This window comes from Petaurus breviceps, unplaced genomic scaffold, assembly GCF_028583685.1.
Source record: "Petaurus breviceps papuanus isolate PSGF00001 unplaced genomic scaffold, PetGlider_PUasm1.0 175, whole genome shotgun sequence".
NCBI classification, from domain to species: Eukaryota; Metazoa; Chordata; class Mammalia; order Diprotodontia; family Petauridae; genus Petaurus; species Petaurus breviceps.
Genome location: NW_027185764.1, coordinates 14488707 through 14509751, shown reverse-complemented (window position 1 = coordinate 14509751; position 21045 = coordinate 14488707). Strand labels below are relative to the sequence as shown.

At 40.0% G+C, this 21045-nt stretch overlaps 3 protein-coding genes across 16 annotated transcripts in view; 1 reads left to right on the top strand and 2 right to left on the bottom strand.

Moving 5' to 3' along the window:
- Nucleotides 1–222: 222 nt before the first annotated feature.
- Nucleotides 223–6251, bottom strand: MRM2 (mitochondrial rRNA methyltransferase 2). Of its 2 annotated transcripts, none has more exons than XM_069084810.1 (3): nt 6144–6251; nt 2422–2711; nt 223–794 (listed from the first exon to the last, which is right to left on the bottom strand). In XM_069084810.1, the coding sequence occupies exons 1-3, from the start codon at nt 6149–6151 to the stop codon at nt 352–354; spliced, it is 741 nt and encodes a 246-aa protein (XP_068940911.1). In that variant the 5' UTR covers nt 6152–6251; the 3' UTR covers nt 223–351. The 2 variants fall into 2 exon arrangements, with proteins under 2 accessions (XP_068940911.1, XP_068940912.1); XM_069084811.1 differs by lacking the exon at nt 6144–6251 and adding an exon at nt 5934–6098.
- On the top strand, nt 6146–15545 carry NUDT1 (nudix hydrolase 1). Of its 8 annotated transcripts, none has more exons than XM_069084806.1 (4): nt 6146–6383; nt 7198–7271; nt 8737–8860; nt 14833–15066. In XM_069084806.1, the coding sequence occupies exons 1-4, from the start codon at nt 6150–6152 to the stop codon at nt 14911–14913; spliced, it is 513 nt and encodes a 170-aa protein (XP_068940907.1). In that variant the 5' UTR covers nt 6146–6149; the 3' UTR covers nt 14914–15066. The 8 variants fall into 8 exon arrangements, with proteins under 8 accessions (XP_068940907.1, XP_068940905.1, XP_068940909.1 ...); XM_069084804.1 differs by having other exon boundaries at nt 6146–6452; XM_069084809.1 differs by lacking the exon at nt 7198–7271 and adding an exon at nt 14031–14176 and having other exon boundaries at nt 6225–6362; nt 14833–15545.
- A 3823-nt stretch (nt 15546–19368) lies between these two features.
- The window catches only part of SNX8 (sorting nexin 8), a 69092-nt gene continuing 67415 nt past the window's right edge, over nt 19369–21045 (bottom strand). For all 6 annotated transcript variants that reach the window (XM_069084796.1, XM_069084797.1, XM_069084798.1 and 3 more), the window contains exon 11: nt 19369–20595. In XM_069084796.1, coding sequence (XP_068940897.1) covers nt 20482–20595 — 114 coding nt within the window. In that variant the 3' untranslated portion in view covers nt 19369–20481. The remainder of the gene's footprint in view (nt 20596–21045) is intronic.

Here is a 21045-nt window from a genome sequence, read left to right as displayed (position 1 = left end):
GGGGGAGGCAGAGGGGATTGGCGGGGAGGGTAATGAATTTGGAGTCAGAAGACTGGGTTCAAATTCTGGTTCTCCTAACTTACCTTGAAGAAGTTACTAAACCTCTATGGGCTTCAATTTCCCCCTCTATAAAACGAGAAGTGGAAGCTGAGCTACATAATCTCTGATTGCACGTCCAACTCCAAATTCTGTATGTGACCCAACAGAATAAACGTTCCCCTATTCTTTGCTTAGTAATTACATTTAATTTACATGGTACCTTTTATTTACACAGTAACAGTCCAAAGTCTGATTCAAATTTCCAGTTAATATAGGCCACAATAACCCTATTGGTAAGAACAGATGCAACTTTTACTCTTTTGAAGGTGTGTTAATTCCTCGGTATAATTTTGCCAAAAAGTAAGCCTCTGAGGATTCTTTCCTGCTAGCTACAGGTTTTATCGTCCTGACATTCTTGAATTCTTTTTCCAGTCTATTTTGTAAGAGGTGTCGTTGACCTCCATCCCAAAATTTACATAGGAATGTGCCTCCTGGATGTAATATACTTGAAGCAAAGTTCAGAAGTGACAGGCACATGTGTATGAGCTTTTGGTGATCAAGCTCCCGAAATCCAGTTGCATTGGGTGCCATGTCACTCAGAATCACATCAGCTTTCTGGCCAGGAAGTTGTTCTTGAATTTTCTTGAAGGTTCTTGAATCAGTTACATCAGCATAACAGAGGAAAATTGCTCCTTCCAGCGGAAATATATGAAGGAGATCCACCCCAAGGACAAAACCAACAGGGGAGTTGGGATCTAGAAAATATACAAATGATGAACAAATGTCACGGTAAAATACTTTTCCTCCTTACATGAACTTTTTGTTAAGTTGAATATATCAAGCATATACTAATTTAAAATAGCTCTAAATTAGATCAATAAATCCATCCCATGTGCCAACAAACTCTGCCAAAGGAACTCATTAAGACTATCTAATAAAGGTAACAATTTAAATTGGTGGAGAGAATAACAGGGAAATCACAGACCCTTCACGTATTAAAAGGACAAATTACATTGATAACCTTTGATTTCTTATAACTCCAATTGCTTCATCTCACAAAATACTGTACATAAAAATTCCTTTCTATTCCTGTCCATATGAACCTTCCCAGCACAAAGGAATATTCATACTCTAGTTTCACTACCCTCATTTAAGCTCTAGTCATTTACCACTGTTATTTCCCAGTACTTTAATTGGGTCTATTAATTCAACTGGTTAGAGTATTGTAATGGTAATGGGATTTGAAGATCTTCCATGCCTCTTGAATTTGCTGATGTAGCAGGAAGGTATGAGGTAGGAAGGAGCTGGATCCAGCAGGGTGACTGGAAGCAGCAGGGGGCAAACTCTTTTATTTTATTTTATTTTTTTGAGCCAGCCAGAATTTCTACTAAGGACTCCTGCTGATGACTGCTGGGGATGGAAAGTGAGGAGAAGGGGGAGAGGGGAGAGATACTGAGAGCAAGTTGTGTGGAGGCTGAGAAATTACCATGATCGAGGAGAGGAGGATCTTTGCCTGAGATAGCATGTTCTGTTTTGAAGGTTTGAGAATGTGGGTGTTTACTGTATTAACTATGTATGCCAACTCCATGGCTATGTGATGGATTTGATTTTCTGGTTTTGGGACTCAGTTTTCTGTTATTTGAATAAGTGTTCTAGCTATGTTCCCCCATGTAGAGAGCCTGTTACATTTTGTGATAATAACCATATCAGCATATTTATAGTTACCATAGGCATTGTGAATATTGCATTGTTGATATAAGTATATGTATATTCAAACATATTGAAGCATATTCAAATAGACCATAATCATGGGTCCTAGGGACTGGAAGGTCATCTAGTCCAACCTTGACCCACACAAAAATCCTCTCCACACTTTACACAATAAATGGTCACCCAGCTTTTGCTTGAAGACCTCCATTAAGAGGGAAACCACTACCTCCCAAAGTAGCTTCACTTTTGGAGAATAGTAATTGTTAAGGTATTTTCCCCTAAGTCAAGCCTGAATATCTCTTTGCATTTTACACCCATTGTGCCTAGTTCTTCCTCCTGAAGTCAAGCAAAACAAGTTTAATCTCTTGTCCCCTAAAAGCCCTGTAGATATTTGGAGACAGCTGTCAATATCCACCACCACTGTGCTCCCAACAAGTACCATTTTTCCCAAAGCTAAATATCTACAGTTCCTTCAAATGATCCTCATAAGGCATGAAGTTCTGGCTCTTCCCCACTTAGTTACTCTTTTCTGGAAACTCTCCAGTTTATCGACATACTTCCTAAAAACAAGCACAATACTCCAGATGCTGCTTGAGCAGGACAGTACAGAGGACTCTCACTACCTTCATCCTAGAAACTTTAATAAACAATGTCAGTTAAACAGACACTCACCTGTACCTGCAGCATTGACTTTCTGGACAGCTACTTGACTCCATGCGCCAGGGGCAGCACCGCAGTCTAATACCCGAAGTCCAGGATGGAAAATCTGGTGTTTCTCATGTATCTCCAGAAGTTTGAAGGCACTTCGGCAACGGTAATTTTCCACTTTTGCAGCTTTCACAAATGGGTCCTTCAAGTGCCTCATCAGCCAGAGATGCTCTGTACCTGTTTTACTTTTGTGTCTGCTTATGGTAGTGTGAAACCTTTGAGACTGAAGGAAGATACAAGCTGACTTCTGGAACCTGTTTTATGAAAAGAAACAAGCAGGAAAGCTCTTGCTTTTACATGACAGAAGATATCTATTATTTTTCAGTTTCCTTACAGAGAAAATCTACTTTCTAAATATTAATAAAAATTTTAAAATATTTGCAAGTATTAACATCACATTTCCAAGGTTCATTGTGATTATTAACTTTATTTATATACCATGTTTTTCCCTTTACAAAGAACTTTCCTCCACAATCCTATGAAGAAGCACCAATAATGATCTCAATTTAAAAATGAAGAAACTGAGACTTAAAGAAGACATAGGATTGGTCTCAAAACCCAAGGTTAATAAGTGGCAGAGCAGGCCTCAAACCCAGGTCCTCTGACTCCAAGTCTAGTGATTGTTATCAATAGAAAACTGCTCCTTCATTCAACAAATAGTTACTAAGTACCTCTAATGTACTGAGCCTTTTACTAGGTGATGTATAGAAACTAAGATGAATAAGGTTTCATTCTGGTGGTAACCTGCTGAAATGAAATAATAATGATACGAAAATAACAGCAGAGTTTTATATATGAGTTATCTAACTCTTCTTAAAAATATATATATTATGCTCCAGATGAATTTTTATTATTTGTTTATTTATTTTTGGGAGGCAATTAGAGGTAAGTGACTTGCCCAGGGTCACAGAGGTAGTTGGTGTCTGAGGCACATTTGAACTCAGGTCCTCCTGACTCTATCCACTGCACCACCTGGCTGCCCCTGAGTTAATCTAACTGTTAAAAGTTTAAAGGACATTTTTAAAAGGGTTGGGGTATTTTTTTTCATCAGTCAATACACATTTATTGAGTGCCTACTATGTGTCAGGCACTGTGCTCAGGCCTAGGAATACAAATACAAAAAAAAATGAAACAATCTCTATTCACAAGGAATTTACATTCCACTGACTGCAGGTTGCAACCCATCCATGCCTACCCATCTTGTGCAATTCTTGGGCATATTCTCTCAGAAATTCTACCCAATATGCTATTAGTCTTACTTGCTTTCTTCTGATATCCCCCTTACATATCAGTTGGTCTAAGCTTTTTGTTTGTTTGATATGTTTAAAAAAAAAAAAGCACAAAGGAAGGTTTGAAAGCAGGCTGAGAGACTAGTCTTAGTCCAGCAACAGCCATCAGCCACTGACGAACTGCCACCAATGGGCAAGCACTACAGACCCTGTTTCCTCAGCAGCCACAGTTACTAAAGACCTGGAAAAGAAAGTTTCTTGACCTTCAGGTCCTTGGCATTGTAAAATGGCTCAATATCATTAAGAGATACCATTCTATTAGTGAAAATGACATTAAAGAAGAGAAATTACCATAGCTGCCTTGCTATTGCACCCTAGACTATGGGAATCTTTCCATCTGATTTGCAGGGAAACCTCCTTTATGTGTTGCCTCTGCCATTAGAATGAGAGCTCCTTGAAAGCAAGTACTGCTTCTATTTTTCTATCTGCATCCCCAACTTAGCACAGTGCTCTGAACACAATAAGCACTTAATAAATGTTTATTTGTTTATTCATTCCCTCAGACCCAGGTTCACAGGAAGTTTTACATTTTTTTTGGACTACAGTGTGATTTCATCATAAAGGGAGCCTCTTTCATCAAGGCAGGTCTATAACTGTGTGTTTCAGGTCTCCCCCGTAACACTTCCCCTCCTGCCCCTCCCCATCCAACCCTGCTCTTTCTTTTACATAATTTGCCCATAATCAAACAGCTAGTATGACAGAGACATGTCTTTTGTTGTTGTTGCCTTTTTGGAGGGCAATTGGGGTTAAGTAACTTGCCCAAGGTTACACAGCTAAGTTTTTGTGTGGGTGTTAAGTGTCTGAGGCCAGAACCGAACTCAGGTCCTCGTGATCCAGGGCTGGCTCTTTACTCACTGCGCTGCCTAGCCGCCCCCAGAAACATGTCTTCTTGACTGCCAAGCTGACCTATCTTCTATGACATTTTGTCTCCGCTATAATCCTACGAAGTCATTAAATTCTACTCTAAAAAAGTGAATTTTAAGGGAATTTTATGTCTATCAAGCAGCTGTTGCAATTTACACAAATCATGAATCATCAAAGTAAATCTGAAATTGCAATTTAGTTAAGTGTTTTCTGCTGACAGAACTTGTGAATGGTAGCAAAAGGCCTCAAATGAAATGCTGATTCTCACTTTGAGGCTATTTTTTGCTTAAAAAAGCAGTTTTTAGGGGGGCACTAGATAGTGCAGTAAATAGGCCCTGGAGTCAGGAGCATCTCAGTTCAAATGTGCCCTCAGACATTTAACACTTATTAGCTGTGTGACCTTGGACAAGTCACTTAACCCCAATTGTCCTGCATTCCCCCCCCGACCAGTTTTTAATATTAAGAGCTGCAATAACTATACATGAATATAATACATATTATTATATCAAATGAGATAATTGTAAAATGCTTTACAAACCTTAAAGTGCTATTGATATAGATTTATATATACACTTGCATTACATTATCATTGTAACATGTCATTATATATTCTCTTAATACAGTCTTGTTTGTATTATGGATGTAAACATATGCTATTATATAAATAACATGTAAATTATATGACAATGTTATTATGCAATTTATTTCCATTATAACATATCATCGTTATAGTCTACTGATATGTAATTGTATATTCTTATAAAGTATATATGTTGCGTACAAAATAAATATATTGTATACAGATTACATTGTGTATGATATATAAAGCACTTTACAATTATCTCATTTGACCCCGAGACAACCCTGGAAAGTAGATGCTATCATTATCCTAATTTTGTTGCTGTTTGGTTGTTTTCTGTCACGTCCGATTCTTTGTGACCCCTTTGGTGGTTTTCTTGGCAAAGATATCGAGTTTGTCATTTCCATCTCTGGCTCATTTTGTTGATAAGGAAACTGAGGCAAACAAGGTGAAGTGACTTGCCCAGGGTCACAGAGCTAGTAAGTGTCTGGGCCACATTTGAACTCAGGTCTTCCTAAACGCAGGCTGGGCATTCCATCCACAGCGCCTCCTAACTGCCCAGTTCTACAGATGAGGAAACTGAGGCAGATAGACGGGAAGGGACTTACCCAGGCTCATACAGCTAGTAAGTAAGGGAGGCCACATTTGAACTCAATGTCTAACTCCAGCGCATCAGCTCCCTATGTCTAGTAGCCTTTATTTGCTAGCAAAGCCATTAGAGAAACATTTGAAGAATTAAATACCCTGAGTGTGACCTCGGAGCAGGACTTCACTTTCCCCATCTATACAAGGAGAGGATTAAATGCCAAGAGGATGAGTGTTCCGGGTTCCTTCCGAGGGCCCTAAAGCCTGGCTCTCAGTGCTTTCCCACCCCCTCGCCCCTCCGTCCCGAGACCCTTTCGCCGTGGGGGGCCTCGGTTTCCGGGGGCGGAAGAAGAAGCGCCGGCGCTTACCCAGCCATGCAGCGACCTTGCAGCGGCCTCCTTCCCGGTGCTCTGCGGTCCGCGCTCCCCCTCCCGGCCAGAAACCACTCGATCAGCACACACAGTTCCGGCCCTGATTGGGGCCGTGGGCTCGAAAAGGAGCCGGCGCTCTCCCGGCAAGCACGTGCAGAGGACGTGTTTCCTGACCGGACGTCTTTCAGGGGAGCATCCTCGGAAGCTGGGATTCAGGTACCGAGAGCGGGATGCTGGGTCTGGCCGTACGCTCTCTGCCCCGGGAGCGGCTCCTTCTGCCTTCTCTCTCCTCTTCCTGACTCTCTGGTCTCCTAATACCGCGACCCCAGCTCCTCTGAACCCCAGCATTCTCCTACTGTACACCCCATTCTCTTCCCTCCCCTGGGAGAAGGCGACTCCCTAAGGCCTGCGCCCCGGCTCCTGCCCCCCCCCCCCCAGAGCCTTGCCTCGGCCTCCCCCCCGCCCCCCCCCCCCAGCCCCCCACCCCCTCCCACCGCCTCCTCCCCTCCATGAGCCCCACATCTGCCCTTCCCCGCCTACAGATTTCCATCAGACTCCCCTTCTTTCCCCGTGCAACGTCGACCCGTCCCCCAGTCTTCCTTTCTCCTGAGACTGAGGCCCGGGTCTTGTCCCCCTCCCCCCGATAAAACCCCTTTCCTTCCAGGCCCCGACCCTTCTCTCCAGATTCCTGCTGTCTCCCCTTCTCGCCCAAATCCTCACTCTCCCAGATGAAGCCCTTCCCGCCTCTGGAGACCCCAATGCCCCCCGGTCCTAAAGACCTCCCCTCTTCCCTTCTCCCCTTGTCTCCTCCTGATGCCCTTTATCTCCAGGTGCCCCCCCCGTCCCCCCTTTGCAGACAGATTCTCTATCTCGCTCCCTTTCCTCCTCTTCCTTCCCCTTCCCCTCCCCCTCCCGCTCCTCCTGTCTGCCTCCTCCACCCTGCTCCTCTCTAGAGACTCCCACCGCCTTCTCCCCAGAGCCAGGTGCCTCCATCTCTCCTTCCACACCCTGACCTCCTGACCTACCTGACAACACCTCCATCTCTTCCCAGATCCCTCACCTCCCTCCTCACTACCCTCTGAGGACCAAGACCTTCCTGGCCCTGCCCTTCCCCAATATCAACAAGTAATTTATTAGGCATCTGCTGAGCACTTGTCCAGGCTTTAAAGTTCCAATATCAGAAAAGTATGGGATTAGGAGTCAGTCCTAGGTTCTAGTCCCAGCTCTGTCACCTAGTCCCTTATTGGACTGGGTTGAGCCTAAACATCTCTGGACCTCAGTTTTCTCATATGCAAAATGAGTGGGGTTGAGTTAAATGAGTTTCAAAGTAAATTCCTGGTCCAGAAGTCTATGATTTTGAAAGTTGAGTGATTGATACTCCTCAACCTCTGGGAAGTCAAGAGGCTCATTGGGTTGACCATATTAGCCTCGAATGTCTTATGGAGTGGGGTAGAATGAGCAATACAATTCCCCATCTTCACAAGAATATTAGATAACATTTTTCAAGGTACCTTTCATTTCTTGCAGTTTACCAATGGCACGATACATTTATATTTCCATCTTTTCATTGCCTCCCTACCTTATACATAAAACTACACATAGAAAAGCTAACAAAATTCTTAGCCCCTCTCAAAACACTGTATTGTTGGGGGAAAAGACCTAGGTAGGGAAGGCCTGAGGATAAAAGTAGCTTTGGCTATCTTAACTAAATCCTAAATCTTTGATATTTTCAAAATATTATGCAGATTTTAACCTAAAATTGGCTTAGGTAACCCACCCAAAGAACTATGCCCAGATTAAATTTGCCATATATGATTAGACATTGATGAAAATTTTTGAAATAATGAAAGTCCCATTGCATATGACAATCTACCAAAACACTGAGGCCTACCCAATATGGGTATCTTGCCAAGGGCCTTACTGCCTTGTGATAAGTACCCCTTTCTTCTGTCCCCTTACTCTTGTTCTGGGAGTAGTCATAAAATCAGTAACTGCCACAGCAACAGCAAAGGTCAGGACAATCATCGTTAGTGTCTGAGGATACATTAAATTACAGAAGTGAAAGGAAGTTACATTAACAGTTATTTAGACATAATTATATACAAAGTAATTTGTAGGAGGAAACTCAAGTAGTTTAAAGGGGAGTGGAAAAGCCATCATGAGTAGGAGGTACCAAACTGAGCTTTGACCAAAACTAGACATTGTAGGAGTTTGAGGTAAGAAGGGTGGACATTTCAGGAATGAGGGGGTGAGCTGGCGTGGAAAGAACCTCTGCCAAAGCAGAGATGGTATGGAATGTCATGAGGAATGTCAAGAAGCCAAGTCTGGGGCATAAAATTTGTGAAAGGGATTAGTTCATAAGGCTGGAAAGTGGGTCAGAGTAACACTGTAGAGGACTATAAATGCCAATGAGAACTCTGTATTTGATCCTGTTGTCCAGCCAGAAGTGACATGGTCAGACATGTACTTTAGTAATTGCCCCTTCCACTCCCATTCTAATCACAAGAATAGTAGGTCTAGATTCCTTCTCACTTCCTTTTCTTTTCCCACAGAAAAATAAACATGTTCACCTCTCGGATTTATACTTTAGTTTTAGTGATGAAGCCTCAGCAAATTCTTTTAGGAATGAAGAAACGTGGCTTTGGAGCTGGGAGGTGGAACGGGTTTGGGGGAAAAGTAGAAGATGGAGAGTCTATCGAGGAAGGAGCCAAGAGGTGAGTGAAATGAATGTTAGCCTGGTGGTATTGTAGGTGGTGTTGTAGGAGGGTGGTATTATAGAGGGCTCTTCAGAATAGGAAAAATTTGGTTTTAATTCTGAGAAAATAAATCTGAAACAAAAAGACCACTTCCGGGTGAGGAGAAAACAAATTCCTAAATACCTCATAACTCCAGGCAGGAGTTTGAAGGAAGAGAGACTGACAATCTCTGTGATTGGTTTGACTAAACTAACAGTAACAGGACACTCAGAAGACATGCTCAGTCTGTTTCACTGCCACCCTCATATTTCATGGTTTGTTCTGGTCCTGATGAACAAAACAAGACATAAGCTGTCCAGTTCTAGTATAACAGCTTTTCCAAGAATGGGCTATGCCTGAAAGGCCTGGAAAGATCATTGTTTTATGTAATCAGGACAACAAAAGGCATTGTAACCCTTTGTAAATGCTCTGATATAAGGTAATAATAGTAATAATAGCTAGCATTTATGTAGCACTTTAAGATTTACTATCTCATTTGATCCTCAGTATTTAATATAAATTACATATAGCTGAACTTTCTCTATATAGCTGAACTCTATAAGATTATAAGAGAAAGGGAGAAGGCCATGGATAAAACAATCATTGGCATGTGGTTTTCAGTTCTGTAGCCCTGAAAATATCTTTAGGACCAAGCCTGGAGAAAATTTTAAAAAGATAATCTCTAAATTTCAGTTATCCAGGGTAATGGAGGGCAGCATGAAAGCATATTAAAAATCTCCTTTTCAGTTTTGCTAGAAATATTAAGAAATATTCTTCTAGTCTAAAAACTCTTTCTAGACTTTTCATTTTGGCAAAGTGGGTAGATCAAAAGCTAAGGCTTTTATTACAGAAACAGATCAGTGGTAGAAACTAAACCTATCTTGTCTAGAAAGATTGTTGCTGCCCCATACACCTGAAGTGACTGGCATCAAGACCCATTTAAGATCAGTGCCTATGTTTGCATCCCAGGGTAAGAATTTGATTCCAGAGAGGAAACCCTTTTTAATTCATGAGAGGAACTATCCAAGAAGGAATTGAGTAGTCACTATCCTGAAGTGTCAAATCCATGATACTGTATTTTTACCTGAAATGATCTTTTCCTTGATCAAAATTCCAATAAAATGTTGTCTCAGAATATCTTGGAATCTTGAGACATGTTGGGGGGAATAAAGCAACTGTGCCATTTTGGACACCTCTATGATAGAAATGGCTTAGATAATAATGATAAATTAAAGCTGTTTCTGGCAGACTTGTCTGAAATGTGAGTATAGTATTAACATCTTTTTCTTTGACACCCAGCAAACAGGATAAAGACCAGAGATAAAACTAAATGGTTGAACTTTTCTTTTCTGTGAAACCTTTCATAAGTAGCTAGATTGGCTGGTTTGAGTTCCACTCATTTCCTTACCCTCTCCTGTCTAGCAATAAAAGAGAAGCAATAAGTCATGAAATGAGTAAAAAATCCATGAATAGTCAAGAATTTATAATAATCCGCCTGCACTTTCAGTTTGGTAGTTTGGGTTTTTTTTTTTTCCTGAAACGTTTTATTAAGGCTTCTTTCTCTCCATATATAAGTATAGTTCTATCACTATATAGCCCCTAAACATGTTTTGTGAGAGATTAAGGAAACTGAGGCACAATGAGGGAAATTAACTTCTTGAATTTTATACCACAAACCCATCACAAAGAGAGCCCTAGAGCCCAGAACCACGGTTATCTATTTATTACTAATCTCTATGGACCACATGAAGGTAATTTTTTTTGTTCAAGGTATATACTTAATTAGATCATTTTCTAGACAACTTTACCATAAAGGCCTCAATTATTACCATAAAGGTTAATATTATTTTGCATTTTGGGGACTTTTGGCCAAGTACTTCAAAACACTTCATAAACATGATGTGGTGAATAATTTTTATTAAAATGAGCCTGTTTTGTGATACAAAAATGCTCATGGACTCATGTCCATAAAACTCTACATCTTTACCTCAGTTTCTCCTTTCCATAGCTACTTCAGACTCTTCAGAGAAGAATACTTCCTCTGTATAGATCCCACCAGCCAATTTATTGGACCTCGAAATGCCAGATAATTCTTATTGCAGTTTGTAGCCAAAAACTCACTCTGGAGGGAATCTCTTCTACTGCTGGATCTAATTAATTGGTGCTGTACAAAGCAATGTACTTTTCTGGTCTAGGCTGGCTCCTTACTGTGTTTAGTTAGAAGCAGGAAAAAGACAGCTGAAGTTCACCTCCTTTCCTTTGAGCCTGCATAGTTTATTCTGTCAGACAATTGCACTATTTTGTAGTCTAAGGGGGAATTTCACACTTAGTCCTTAAGTAAAAGTCTAAATTTAAGTAAGCACCATAGGGTTAAACATTGCCCACTGGGCCTGGAACAGCATTTGATTCTGCTTAAGTTAAGGCTTTTAGGATCTGTGGTACCTACATAAAAAAGTTTTCTTCTACCTATGTATCCTGATTTCAGAGGTAACCTTATAATCTCAGTGATGGTCAAGATTGTAGTGTTTCAGTGGTTTGGTCCACTCTCCAACCTAAATGACTTTGAGATACAACCAGACCAGGAATACTAGATTAGTTGGAAATCAGACAATAAACAAAGGTTTAATGCTTCTTAGCTCTGTAGTGGACCTTTGTAAATAACACTAATTGTTTGTGTGTGTGTGTGTGTGTGTATATATATATATATATATATATATCTCACTTTATTCATTTCTGACATGGAGATTATACTGAGACATTTAAATGGCATTTCAAAGGTGATAAAGCAGTTTACACACATTATCACAAGTTTCACAACAGTATATGAAGTAAATACTTCAGGTATTATTTACCTCCATTTTACAGATGAGGAAACTGAGACTCAGAGAGTTCAAATGACTTGCCTGTGGCCCCATAGCTAATAAATGTCAGGTGCAATTTGAATCTAATATGCTTCAGGTACAATTCAGGTACCCAGGTCTAACTGATTCCAAGTCTAGCAGTCTAGTCTGAACTGTCAGGAACACAGCAAAAACAAAGTTAACATATATTAGCGTCAAGTAAGTAACTCAGATGGAATAATGAACATTCCCCTGAGGTACAAGAGGTAAAACTGCGTGTCTGATCAGGCTGTGCTGCAGCTCTCAGGATTCTGGAACATCCACCTTCCCATTTCCTCATGCTAACAAAAGCACATCAGCTCAGTATTTCTGTTTAATTTATTATCCATAAGTTTCTCCTTTTGTTGTCTAGGGAACTGAATGGCATAGGCACACAATCAAATTCTTTCAAAAACTAGAATAGCGTCACTCTCATCTGTCTAATTATCACAGCCTGTGAAATAGAGCTTTTAGCTTTGCAAAAGAGGAAATTATTGATAATTCAAATACTGCCACATACTCTGGGAAGATTAACTAAAATTAGTCAAAACATTAAATCAGCATATAATTTTTTAAAAATGAGATCTACTACCCTGCTGCTACAGAGAGGCTAGAGCCCCTGCTGAGAGTTCCCATTACACTTAATTGGGGAGCCATTTACCCTCAAAAAGCAAATACACACAATTCCTTTTTAGGTCAAGTCTAATTTTAATTAACCATCTCAGGCAAACAGATTCCACCTTTTAAGATATCTGTTAGGTTTGCACATCTGAGATAGCAGAGCTAAGACAGCAGATGGGAATTTTAATTCCTAGCCTTGACAGTGAGGTCAAGGCATATTGCAAACTAAAGAATGCATTAGTCTAAATAAAACAATTTAACCTAATGATTTTTTTAAATTAACAAAGCTTCCCTTACTGCTTGTTACTGGAATCCTAACAGTTATAAGCAAGGAAAGTAATTATACTTTGTGTGTCTATTGTACCTTTGAGAATGGAAATAAAAGAATGAAGTAAAATTGCATAAAGGTGGCCAGACTTAATTTAGTATGTTTTTTGTGGAAACTAAAAAAATACAAGGAAAAGTATTCATGTAGTTAGTTTCCTAAGTGTGGGAACTTAATAAATCTCAGTTGCTATAGGTCAGAAAGTTAGTTGCAGGATTAGATATTTTAAGATTTCTAACATGTACTGCTTTGTTCTGGGCAGACTTAAATTCTCTTGGCATACAAGGCTATATTTTCATAAGCATTGTTAAAACATACATAGCTAATTAAATGCAATCTATCTGGCTCATCCTAGGGCCTCATACAGTGAACTCTCAGTGATCTATCCTAATGAAAACAAGCGGTGGTTTAGATGACCCAAAACAGTAGCTGATTCAGAAATCTAATGTCTGACTTATTTGTACATTATCTAGGTTTTTCCCCAAGATGCAGTAAGCAGCAACATAAGATTTGCCATACTAATTCTATTTTGCTTCGGGTGATAGTAAAATTAAGTTTCATTCCCCAAGCACACATTGTTTGGATAGTTATGGAAATGTCCTGGGAATACACTGTGCTGCTGGAGGCTGGAATTAAAATTTTGTTGCAGATAATTAGTACATGGATAATCAAAAATTGCCTATACTTGAAGTCATTACTAGAAGTCAAACAGCTCCTTCTAGAAACAACATACGTCCGAGAGCTAATTAATTATGTTCAAAGATCCTCCAAACAATGGAGGGCCTTAGTAAGAATTATCTGGACAAGATGCTGTTGTAGAAGAGAAACTGGGCACAGCCATGAAACCAGATACAACAACATAAACAGAAAGAATCACTACCACAAAACAATAAAAAGTGTTGCAAAATTTAAAAGAACAGCCTTGGCCCCAAAGAAGAAATAGGAGATACCTCTCCCAACTCCTTAGCAGATATTGTGGGGCATCCTTGGGAGAGAATAGAAAATTGCATGATGGTAGACTTTTTTTCAATATACAGACCAGTTTTGCTGACTTGCCCCCCCCTTCCTTTTTTTCTTTTTAAATTTTTTTGTTATAAGAAATGGCAGGGAGAGGAGGGAGGAACAGAGGAAGTCTTTGGCTAGATAAAGGATTCAATAAAACTATCTTTTAAAAAAGTACTAGAATCTAGAAAGTGATGAGGTAGGAAATAGGTATGAAAGCCAAGTTTCTCAGAATATCTCAAGATACTTAGTTTTCCCTCTACCCTCTTACCATTAAGAATGGAGTTTTTGTTCATTGGTCTCTCCTTTTGTGCTAAAACAGGGAGCTGCTGGAGGAGAGTGGACTGACTGTGGACACTCTGCAGAAGATAGGAAAAATCACATTTGAATTTGTAGGTAATACTGAGCTAATGGATGTGCACATCTTTTATGCGGATAGTTTTCATGGGACTCCAGAAGAAAGTGATGGTAAGCAGTATGTATGTAGTTTCAGACAAGTTACATCTCTTTCCACCCAAATTCAGCATGGAACGCTACTTCAGAAAGCGTGAGTGTCAGCTATATACTCTCTAGGGTTAAGACAGACCGTGTTAAACATTTACAACACCGATTTCTGTCTAACTGATTTTTCAATCCAGCCCTACCATAGCTCCACTGTTTTAACTAGTGAAATCCAGATGGAACTAAACCTTGGGTAAAACTTTCCTTGCTTCCTCGGGATTAAGATCAGGCCACTTCTACAATATCCCCATTGTGGTGAAAAGATAGGATTATAGGGTGTATGGCAGAAAGTGATCTTAAAGATGGTCTAATTAAACTCCTTTACTTTAGAGCTCAGAGAGTGCATTGCTCAGGGTCACCCAAGTAATAAGTAGACCTTTGATACCTGTTTCCAGAAGGAGCCACTAAACTTCTGGTAATGACTTTAAATTTAGTCAACCTTTGATTAATCACATGCTGATTATCTGAACCACTCTTGTCCCTATACCACAGAGGCCTCAATTAGCTGAACCCTTGTGTGTAAGAGTAAAGAGCCATAAATGTTGATGGAGTTATGTTCAAAAGAGTAAAGGCAAGTTATGTTTTTAAGTAAGTGAATCCTTTTGTTCTTTCTGCTGTTACAGAAATGCGCCCCCAGTGGTTCCAGTTGGAGCAGATTCCCTTCAGTGACATGTGGCCAGATGACTACTACTGGTTTCCACTAATGCTCCAAAAGAAGAAATTCCATGGATATTTCAAGTTCCAGGGACAAGATACCATCCTAGACTACACACTGAGTGAAGTGGAAATTGTCTGAAAAGAGAGATAAATCAGTGCCATTAACACATGGCATACTTGAGCCCATACAGGCTAGGGAAGCTGGCTGTTGTACAGCTTTATTTCAGCTGTGTGGTAATTTCAGCAGGGGTTTCACTGTCTTTAGTTATGAAGACAATTTAATACTCAGTATTTATTTGGGGAGCAAGAGGAAGCTGTAAGACCAGAAATATTCTTGCAATTTTTACATATGTCACATAATGAGGACACCCCTCCCCCCCTCACCCCCCCGCCATATGGACGAGGAGTCACAAATACATTTTGGTTCTAAGGGAGAAGGGACAAGTGTGAAGTGATTCACTGTGTAGCATTTGTCAGTAAAGTGTCCTTAAGAGCCCACACTAGGGGGCAACAGCCACTATAAAAATGTGTAATGTTTCTACATTTTCTGGAACCATAAGTCTTTTTCTTTCCTGTTGAAGATTCTGACAAATAATGGAAAATAATGACATGCCTTGTAATTTGCAAAATGCTGACTGGATTCTTACTAGCCTTATTAAATCAAGAGATTATTTCAAAATCATCCATTTTAATTCATACACTGAGGTGGTCCGAACCTCTCATTCTTTAAGGAGAAAATAACTACCTGCTTCTTCCCATGGTGATCTTCCCTCATCTGTTTAATTCTAGTTAACATCTTACCAGATTATAAAAGTAATAATAATAATAGAAGCTCACATTTACAAAGCTTTTTATATTTCACAAACACCTTACTTGATCTAAAAAAAAAAATCACCCTATGATGTGCCTCTATTTTACACGAGGGCACTGAGGCTCTAGAGGTGATAGGGCTCACGGGTGGCAGAGGCAGCATTAAGAACTTGGGTCTGCATCCTCATGTGGTGCTCTTTCCAATGCACCACACTGCCTCAACATAATTCTACAGGAGGTAGATAAGCAGAGAAAGTCAATCACACACAGTAACTTAAACCTTTTACACACCTCTTATAAATACATTTAATAACGTTTGTTCATATATATATGTTTTATTGATAAAAGTTTTGGAGTGTAATCATTTGTAAACATTTTCCAGTTCATCAGCTGTAGTAATAACTAATTCCTGCAATTTGATAAAGTGCTTCATACATAAAACTAGTACAGCAAAGCAAAAGAAACTATAAATTGGCCCAACCAGAAAAGGTCTTCATTTTGGTCAAACCAGCTTCCCACTCAGTTCTCACATTAGGCTTCTTAAGATGAGTAGAGTTTAATTAAAGGGTTTTTTTTCCAGGTACTGCTGAATAATCCAAAGCTCCTAAAAGAATGGGTGCGATCTAAGACAAAACCATAAAATAAAAATTTTACATCTCTACCCCATGATTTGTGACAAAAATTTCCAACTCCAAAAAGCTCAGAAATGTAATCTCAGATGATAAGGACACTTAGGCTTCCAAAAGTATTTATGCCATTAAGTTTCAGCATTGATCTAGGCCTGTCATAAAGGTCACTTTTTCTGAATGACAGGCATGGTCCCATATTCAGAACAATATACTCTGACTCACTTTTCGCTGAAGCTCATGATTTTTAGACACATTGGGCTACTGTGCATACCAGTGGCTTTCCTTTGAAGGGGTTGGTCCCTCTTAAAGAACACAGTGGGAAGCTAACCTATCTGGAGAGCTTTTAGCTGTCTGAGCATGGACCTCAACCTGCCACAGCTATTCCCAAGTCCCAGACCAACTCCCTGGGAATTGTGTTATCTCCACAGCTCCTACAGTTAAGAGTTGATTCAGCAAATAGCTCCTCAGGAAGATCTCACAATCATGCTTGACTCAGGACTAAGGAATCATGATGAAGAGGAAGCTCCCTGATTTACTCCTGTTTTCTACAGTTAAGGTCTGTTTCCTTCTCATTCTGTCTCACTGGGATGGTCCCCCCCAAACTAAGGGAATACCATGAGGATGCATAGTACCAATAGATGGATCCAAAGGCCTCCACCACTGTTTATAATTATAATGTTCCTAAAGAATCCATTAAGAAAAAAGAGAAAATCCAAAAGAGAACAGGTCCCCATTTAAACAAAATACAACCATTAAGTGTAAAATAGGAGTATTAATTTTTTTGTCAACTCTAGAAACACTGGAATTCTCCTTACTAGGGGAAAAACAGTCCTGCCCTACTTGTTGCATGGTCAGTTCCCGGAAAGAAAACGGCTAGAGTGGACCGCAAGCTTCCCTGAAAACAAGGGCTAGTTCTGCAGAAGAGTCCATTTATCCATTGTATCTCAAGAGTTTTATTCCTCAAAGGGAGCCTACCGTCAGCAGATGCTGAGGAAATAATGTCCTAGCATCTGATTTAACTCATGACTTTGTCATGATTTACTACAAGCTCCCAAAGCATCACAGTTAGCATAGAAAAGGAGAAAAAAAAGGTTTTCAGAAACTCTTTGGTAGTACATTTCCTTCAAGTGAGTGTTTTAAATTAGGCCAACAGCTATATATTTATTTTTAAACACATCTCTCATAAACTTCCTCTAACTAATAAGACTCTGGCCAGCATGCCAACTGAAAGTTCTTAAATTAACACCGTTTGATATCTAGCCCTTGAGGAATTACAGGTCTTATGGTTGTTTGCTTTTACTTTTTATGGAGTCACATATTGATTGTATCTGTAATAGTCTCAAATACTGAAAGTAGAAGCCCCCACTCCCATTATTCCAGTTTTTATTACGTTCAGAACATCCAAGACAAGGAGGTCAGGTCTGGATCTCTCTACAATATGCCCTCTAACCATGGCCTAGACTGTGGCATATTCTCCTAGGCTCTCTACAAAGACACAAGGCCATAGGCCAGCAGGATAACATGCAACTTTAGCCCCAGGAGACTTCAATGTAATAGCAGTGAAGGTGTGTTTAGCACACTTTGCAGCTGTGTAGGCAGGAAGGAAAAGGCCCCATGGGGTTTGTACAAATAAATTTTATGTTATATGGCTTAAGCAAATCACAGTATAAAAGGGAGCAGCACAAAAAAGGTGTATTGATCCATTCAATGTGGGTACTGACTTTATTTCTGTAAAAGGGGAATGGATGGCAGGCAGAACCCTGAAGGCAAAGACTTTTCTCTTAGCCAACTCTAGTTACAGACCAATAATTCTCAAAACAGAACTTCAGTACTATTTTTAGGCTCCAACTAAAGCCCTGCATCTTCTCTTTTCAGAGGATATGCCTGTTCAGCAGTAGAAATACACCACCTTCTATCACATACTATTTTAAATGTCACATTCGCTTATACAAGCAAAGGTCGCTTTCCTAGTAGGAGGGAAGATGTGAGCCTTGGGGCAGTGAGTTACAGATCCAGGTGCCATTAGTGTTTTCTTCCAAGTGACCCTTATGCCTCTAGCTGCTTCGTGAAAGCAAAGCAAACATCTGAAGAATGTGCTGACATGCCACATAAAGTACACAGCTCACAAGTCTTGTACTTCCACTCATATCCTCTGAATGCGTCAAATACAGCAATGTGCTTTGAGACCAGACCCCTGGTGCAGCCATTTGAGTCCACAAAGAAAAGCCCTCATTTTGCCTGTGCCAGAAAAATGAATTAGCTTATCTGCATAAATCAAGTATTTTTGGCTATTTTGACTCCTCCCGTAGCTAGAGAGAATGCTTGGTGACTTCTATTTTTATTCTAAGAATCCTTCATGCTACATATTTTAAAACTTAGAGAAGGTCAGAATACAACAATAAAATAGCAGAGAAAATCTCCTTGGAACCTGACAAATACTCCAGGAGGGCGATATTTTCAGAATGCATGCTGCCCATTGAGAGCCTTTTCCAGTTTTTCTGCCTTTATAAGAATAAGAAAAGCAAAATCTAAATAGACCCAGAAGTTCCTGATGTAGAGAAGTCCAGTTTATTTTCAATCCCATAGAGAAATGTTCCACTAGGGATTTGGAATAGGAGCATATTAAGGCAAGAAATGACCCCACCCATCCCTACAGGTCTCCACCAGAGGATATCTGAGAGCTCTCCCACATCATCACAAGGTGGAAAACAGAGCGGAAGAGTTCCACAATAAAGCCCATTGAGTGAGAGCTGGGCTAAGGAAGGGAAGGGCTGAAATGAGCAGGAATGTTCCGCTACCTCAACCAGGAGCTGTGCCATCAGGAAACGAGCTGGTCTTATTTTTTTCTTTAATTCCCAAAGAACACAGATTCTCTCTTGTGAAGGCCAGGGTATTTTAAAGCACAACTGAAATAAAAACCATGATCCTCTGATTTCCTCATCTCATCTTCACCACACCCTTCTCAACTTGGTAAATTCTGCACTCTCCAATATAAGCAACCAAAATAAAAGGGTGGCATCTTTTCAGAGAATTAGTTTTGAGCACATGACAGACTTTTGGTCCTTCTTTTGCGCAAAAAGACAGATCATGCCATTAGGTACAGAAGAGGGTAAAAGTGGAGGAATGGGAAATGAAATATGGCAGGCCTTGCCAAATTCAGAATGAGTCTCGTAATATACCAAGGTTCCTAGTGTTTGTCTCTAGCTGCCTGGAACAGACACCGTAGCTTGTCCCACAAAAAACTAATACTGTTTGTACCTACCAGCTAACAACACCCTCCATAAGCAAAATGGTTCTCTTCTGTACACATACACATGTACACACACACACACACACACACACACACACTTTGAAATTGAAAAGTCCTAGTGTAAGGTAATTTGTTCAAGAGTGTTCAACAGCATTAAATAATTACTTTTTAGACCTTTCGCTGAAAACTCATTTTGAAAAAAACATTAACATTATTTCAACCAAAAGGCATGACTGCACTGAAATAAACCTGCTACATATGTGAACTTCACCCTCTTCACTTTACTCATCTGTTCAGTTAATCCTGGCCCCTAGAAGGCAAAGAAATCCAATGAATTCTGATTAATTTTATCTGTCCCCTCAAAAGATTAAACAGCTGTTATCAGGGGACTAACATATTCACTCACAGACAACTTCACTTACATGAACATCATCCTTAATCTCCCAGCCTTCCTGGAGACTAAAATTGCCTTTCATAGAGTACATCTATTGCTTCTCACTGCCAGAGAGGAAACCAGTGGGTATATGTTAAGGAATATGGCGGTGGAGGGAAAAGGTGGATTTAAGTAAGAGGATAGGGAATTACCAACCACCACAAATGGCCCTTCAGCCCATAGCATCTAAGTGCATTCTTTCCTCCCTAAAGTACCCTACAGTAAGGTGTCTCTCAGTCTTGCCTCTGAGCACTATGAAATGAAGGAAGATGAGCAGAGGACAAGACAGGAAATTAAAATCTGAGTCTCATCCCCTAGCACTGAATCAGGGTCTTCTGCTCAGTTTTCAGTCAGTCCAAACATCTGTGAGCACCAGAGTGGCAGCTATTGTTTTAAGGGAAATACACAATGGTACAGTTTGGTGATATGTTTTAGTAAGGCTGGAACGGTACTCTTAGCACTGCCTAAAATCCAGGCAGTTCTCCTCCAGGAACTAATGAGAAAACACATTGCCCTCCTGTGGTGATCGTGGTGGTGTTGGCATGTTATTGGGTCCTGCAAAGAGGCAGCTTAACTTGGGCTTCAATTCATTCCAAACTTTACTCATCTGAAGGAGAAAAGAAAAAAAAAAACAAGATGAGAAAGATTAGGGAGACATCCATCCCGTTGAAATATATGCTAAAAAAAATCTGCCTAAGTAAAAGGAACAGCAGAGAATAGATCTGCTTGGGGGTAGCCCCTTAAGATCTAGGCAGCCCTAGAATGCTGAGCAAGTCAAGGTGATCAATCCAATCAGGTTACCTGTCCAGGTATGAAGACAGATATATCCATTCCCTTCTTTTATATATAAATTACTTTGTAAACATGAAATGTCTTAACACTGATAAAAGATAACAAGTGGAGGAAAGACCAGGGATAGAAATACTGCAATTTTTCACTTCTTTGTTGGATCAATTCCAATTGTTCCATCTAATAATTACTCAGGAATGGGTCATAGAGATTATTCAGTAGATTGTGCTGATGCAAGTTAAATACCAAGTTTTTTTGTTATTTGGGA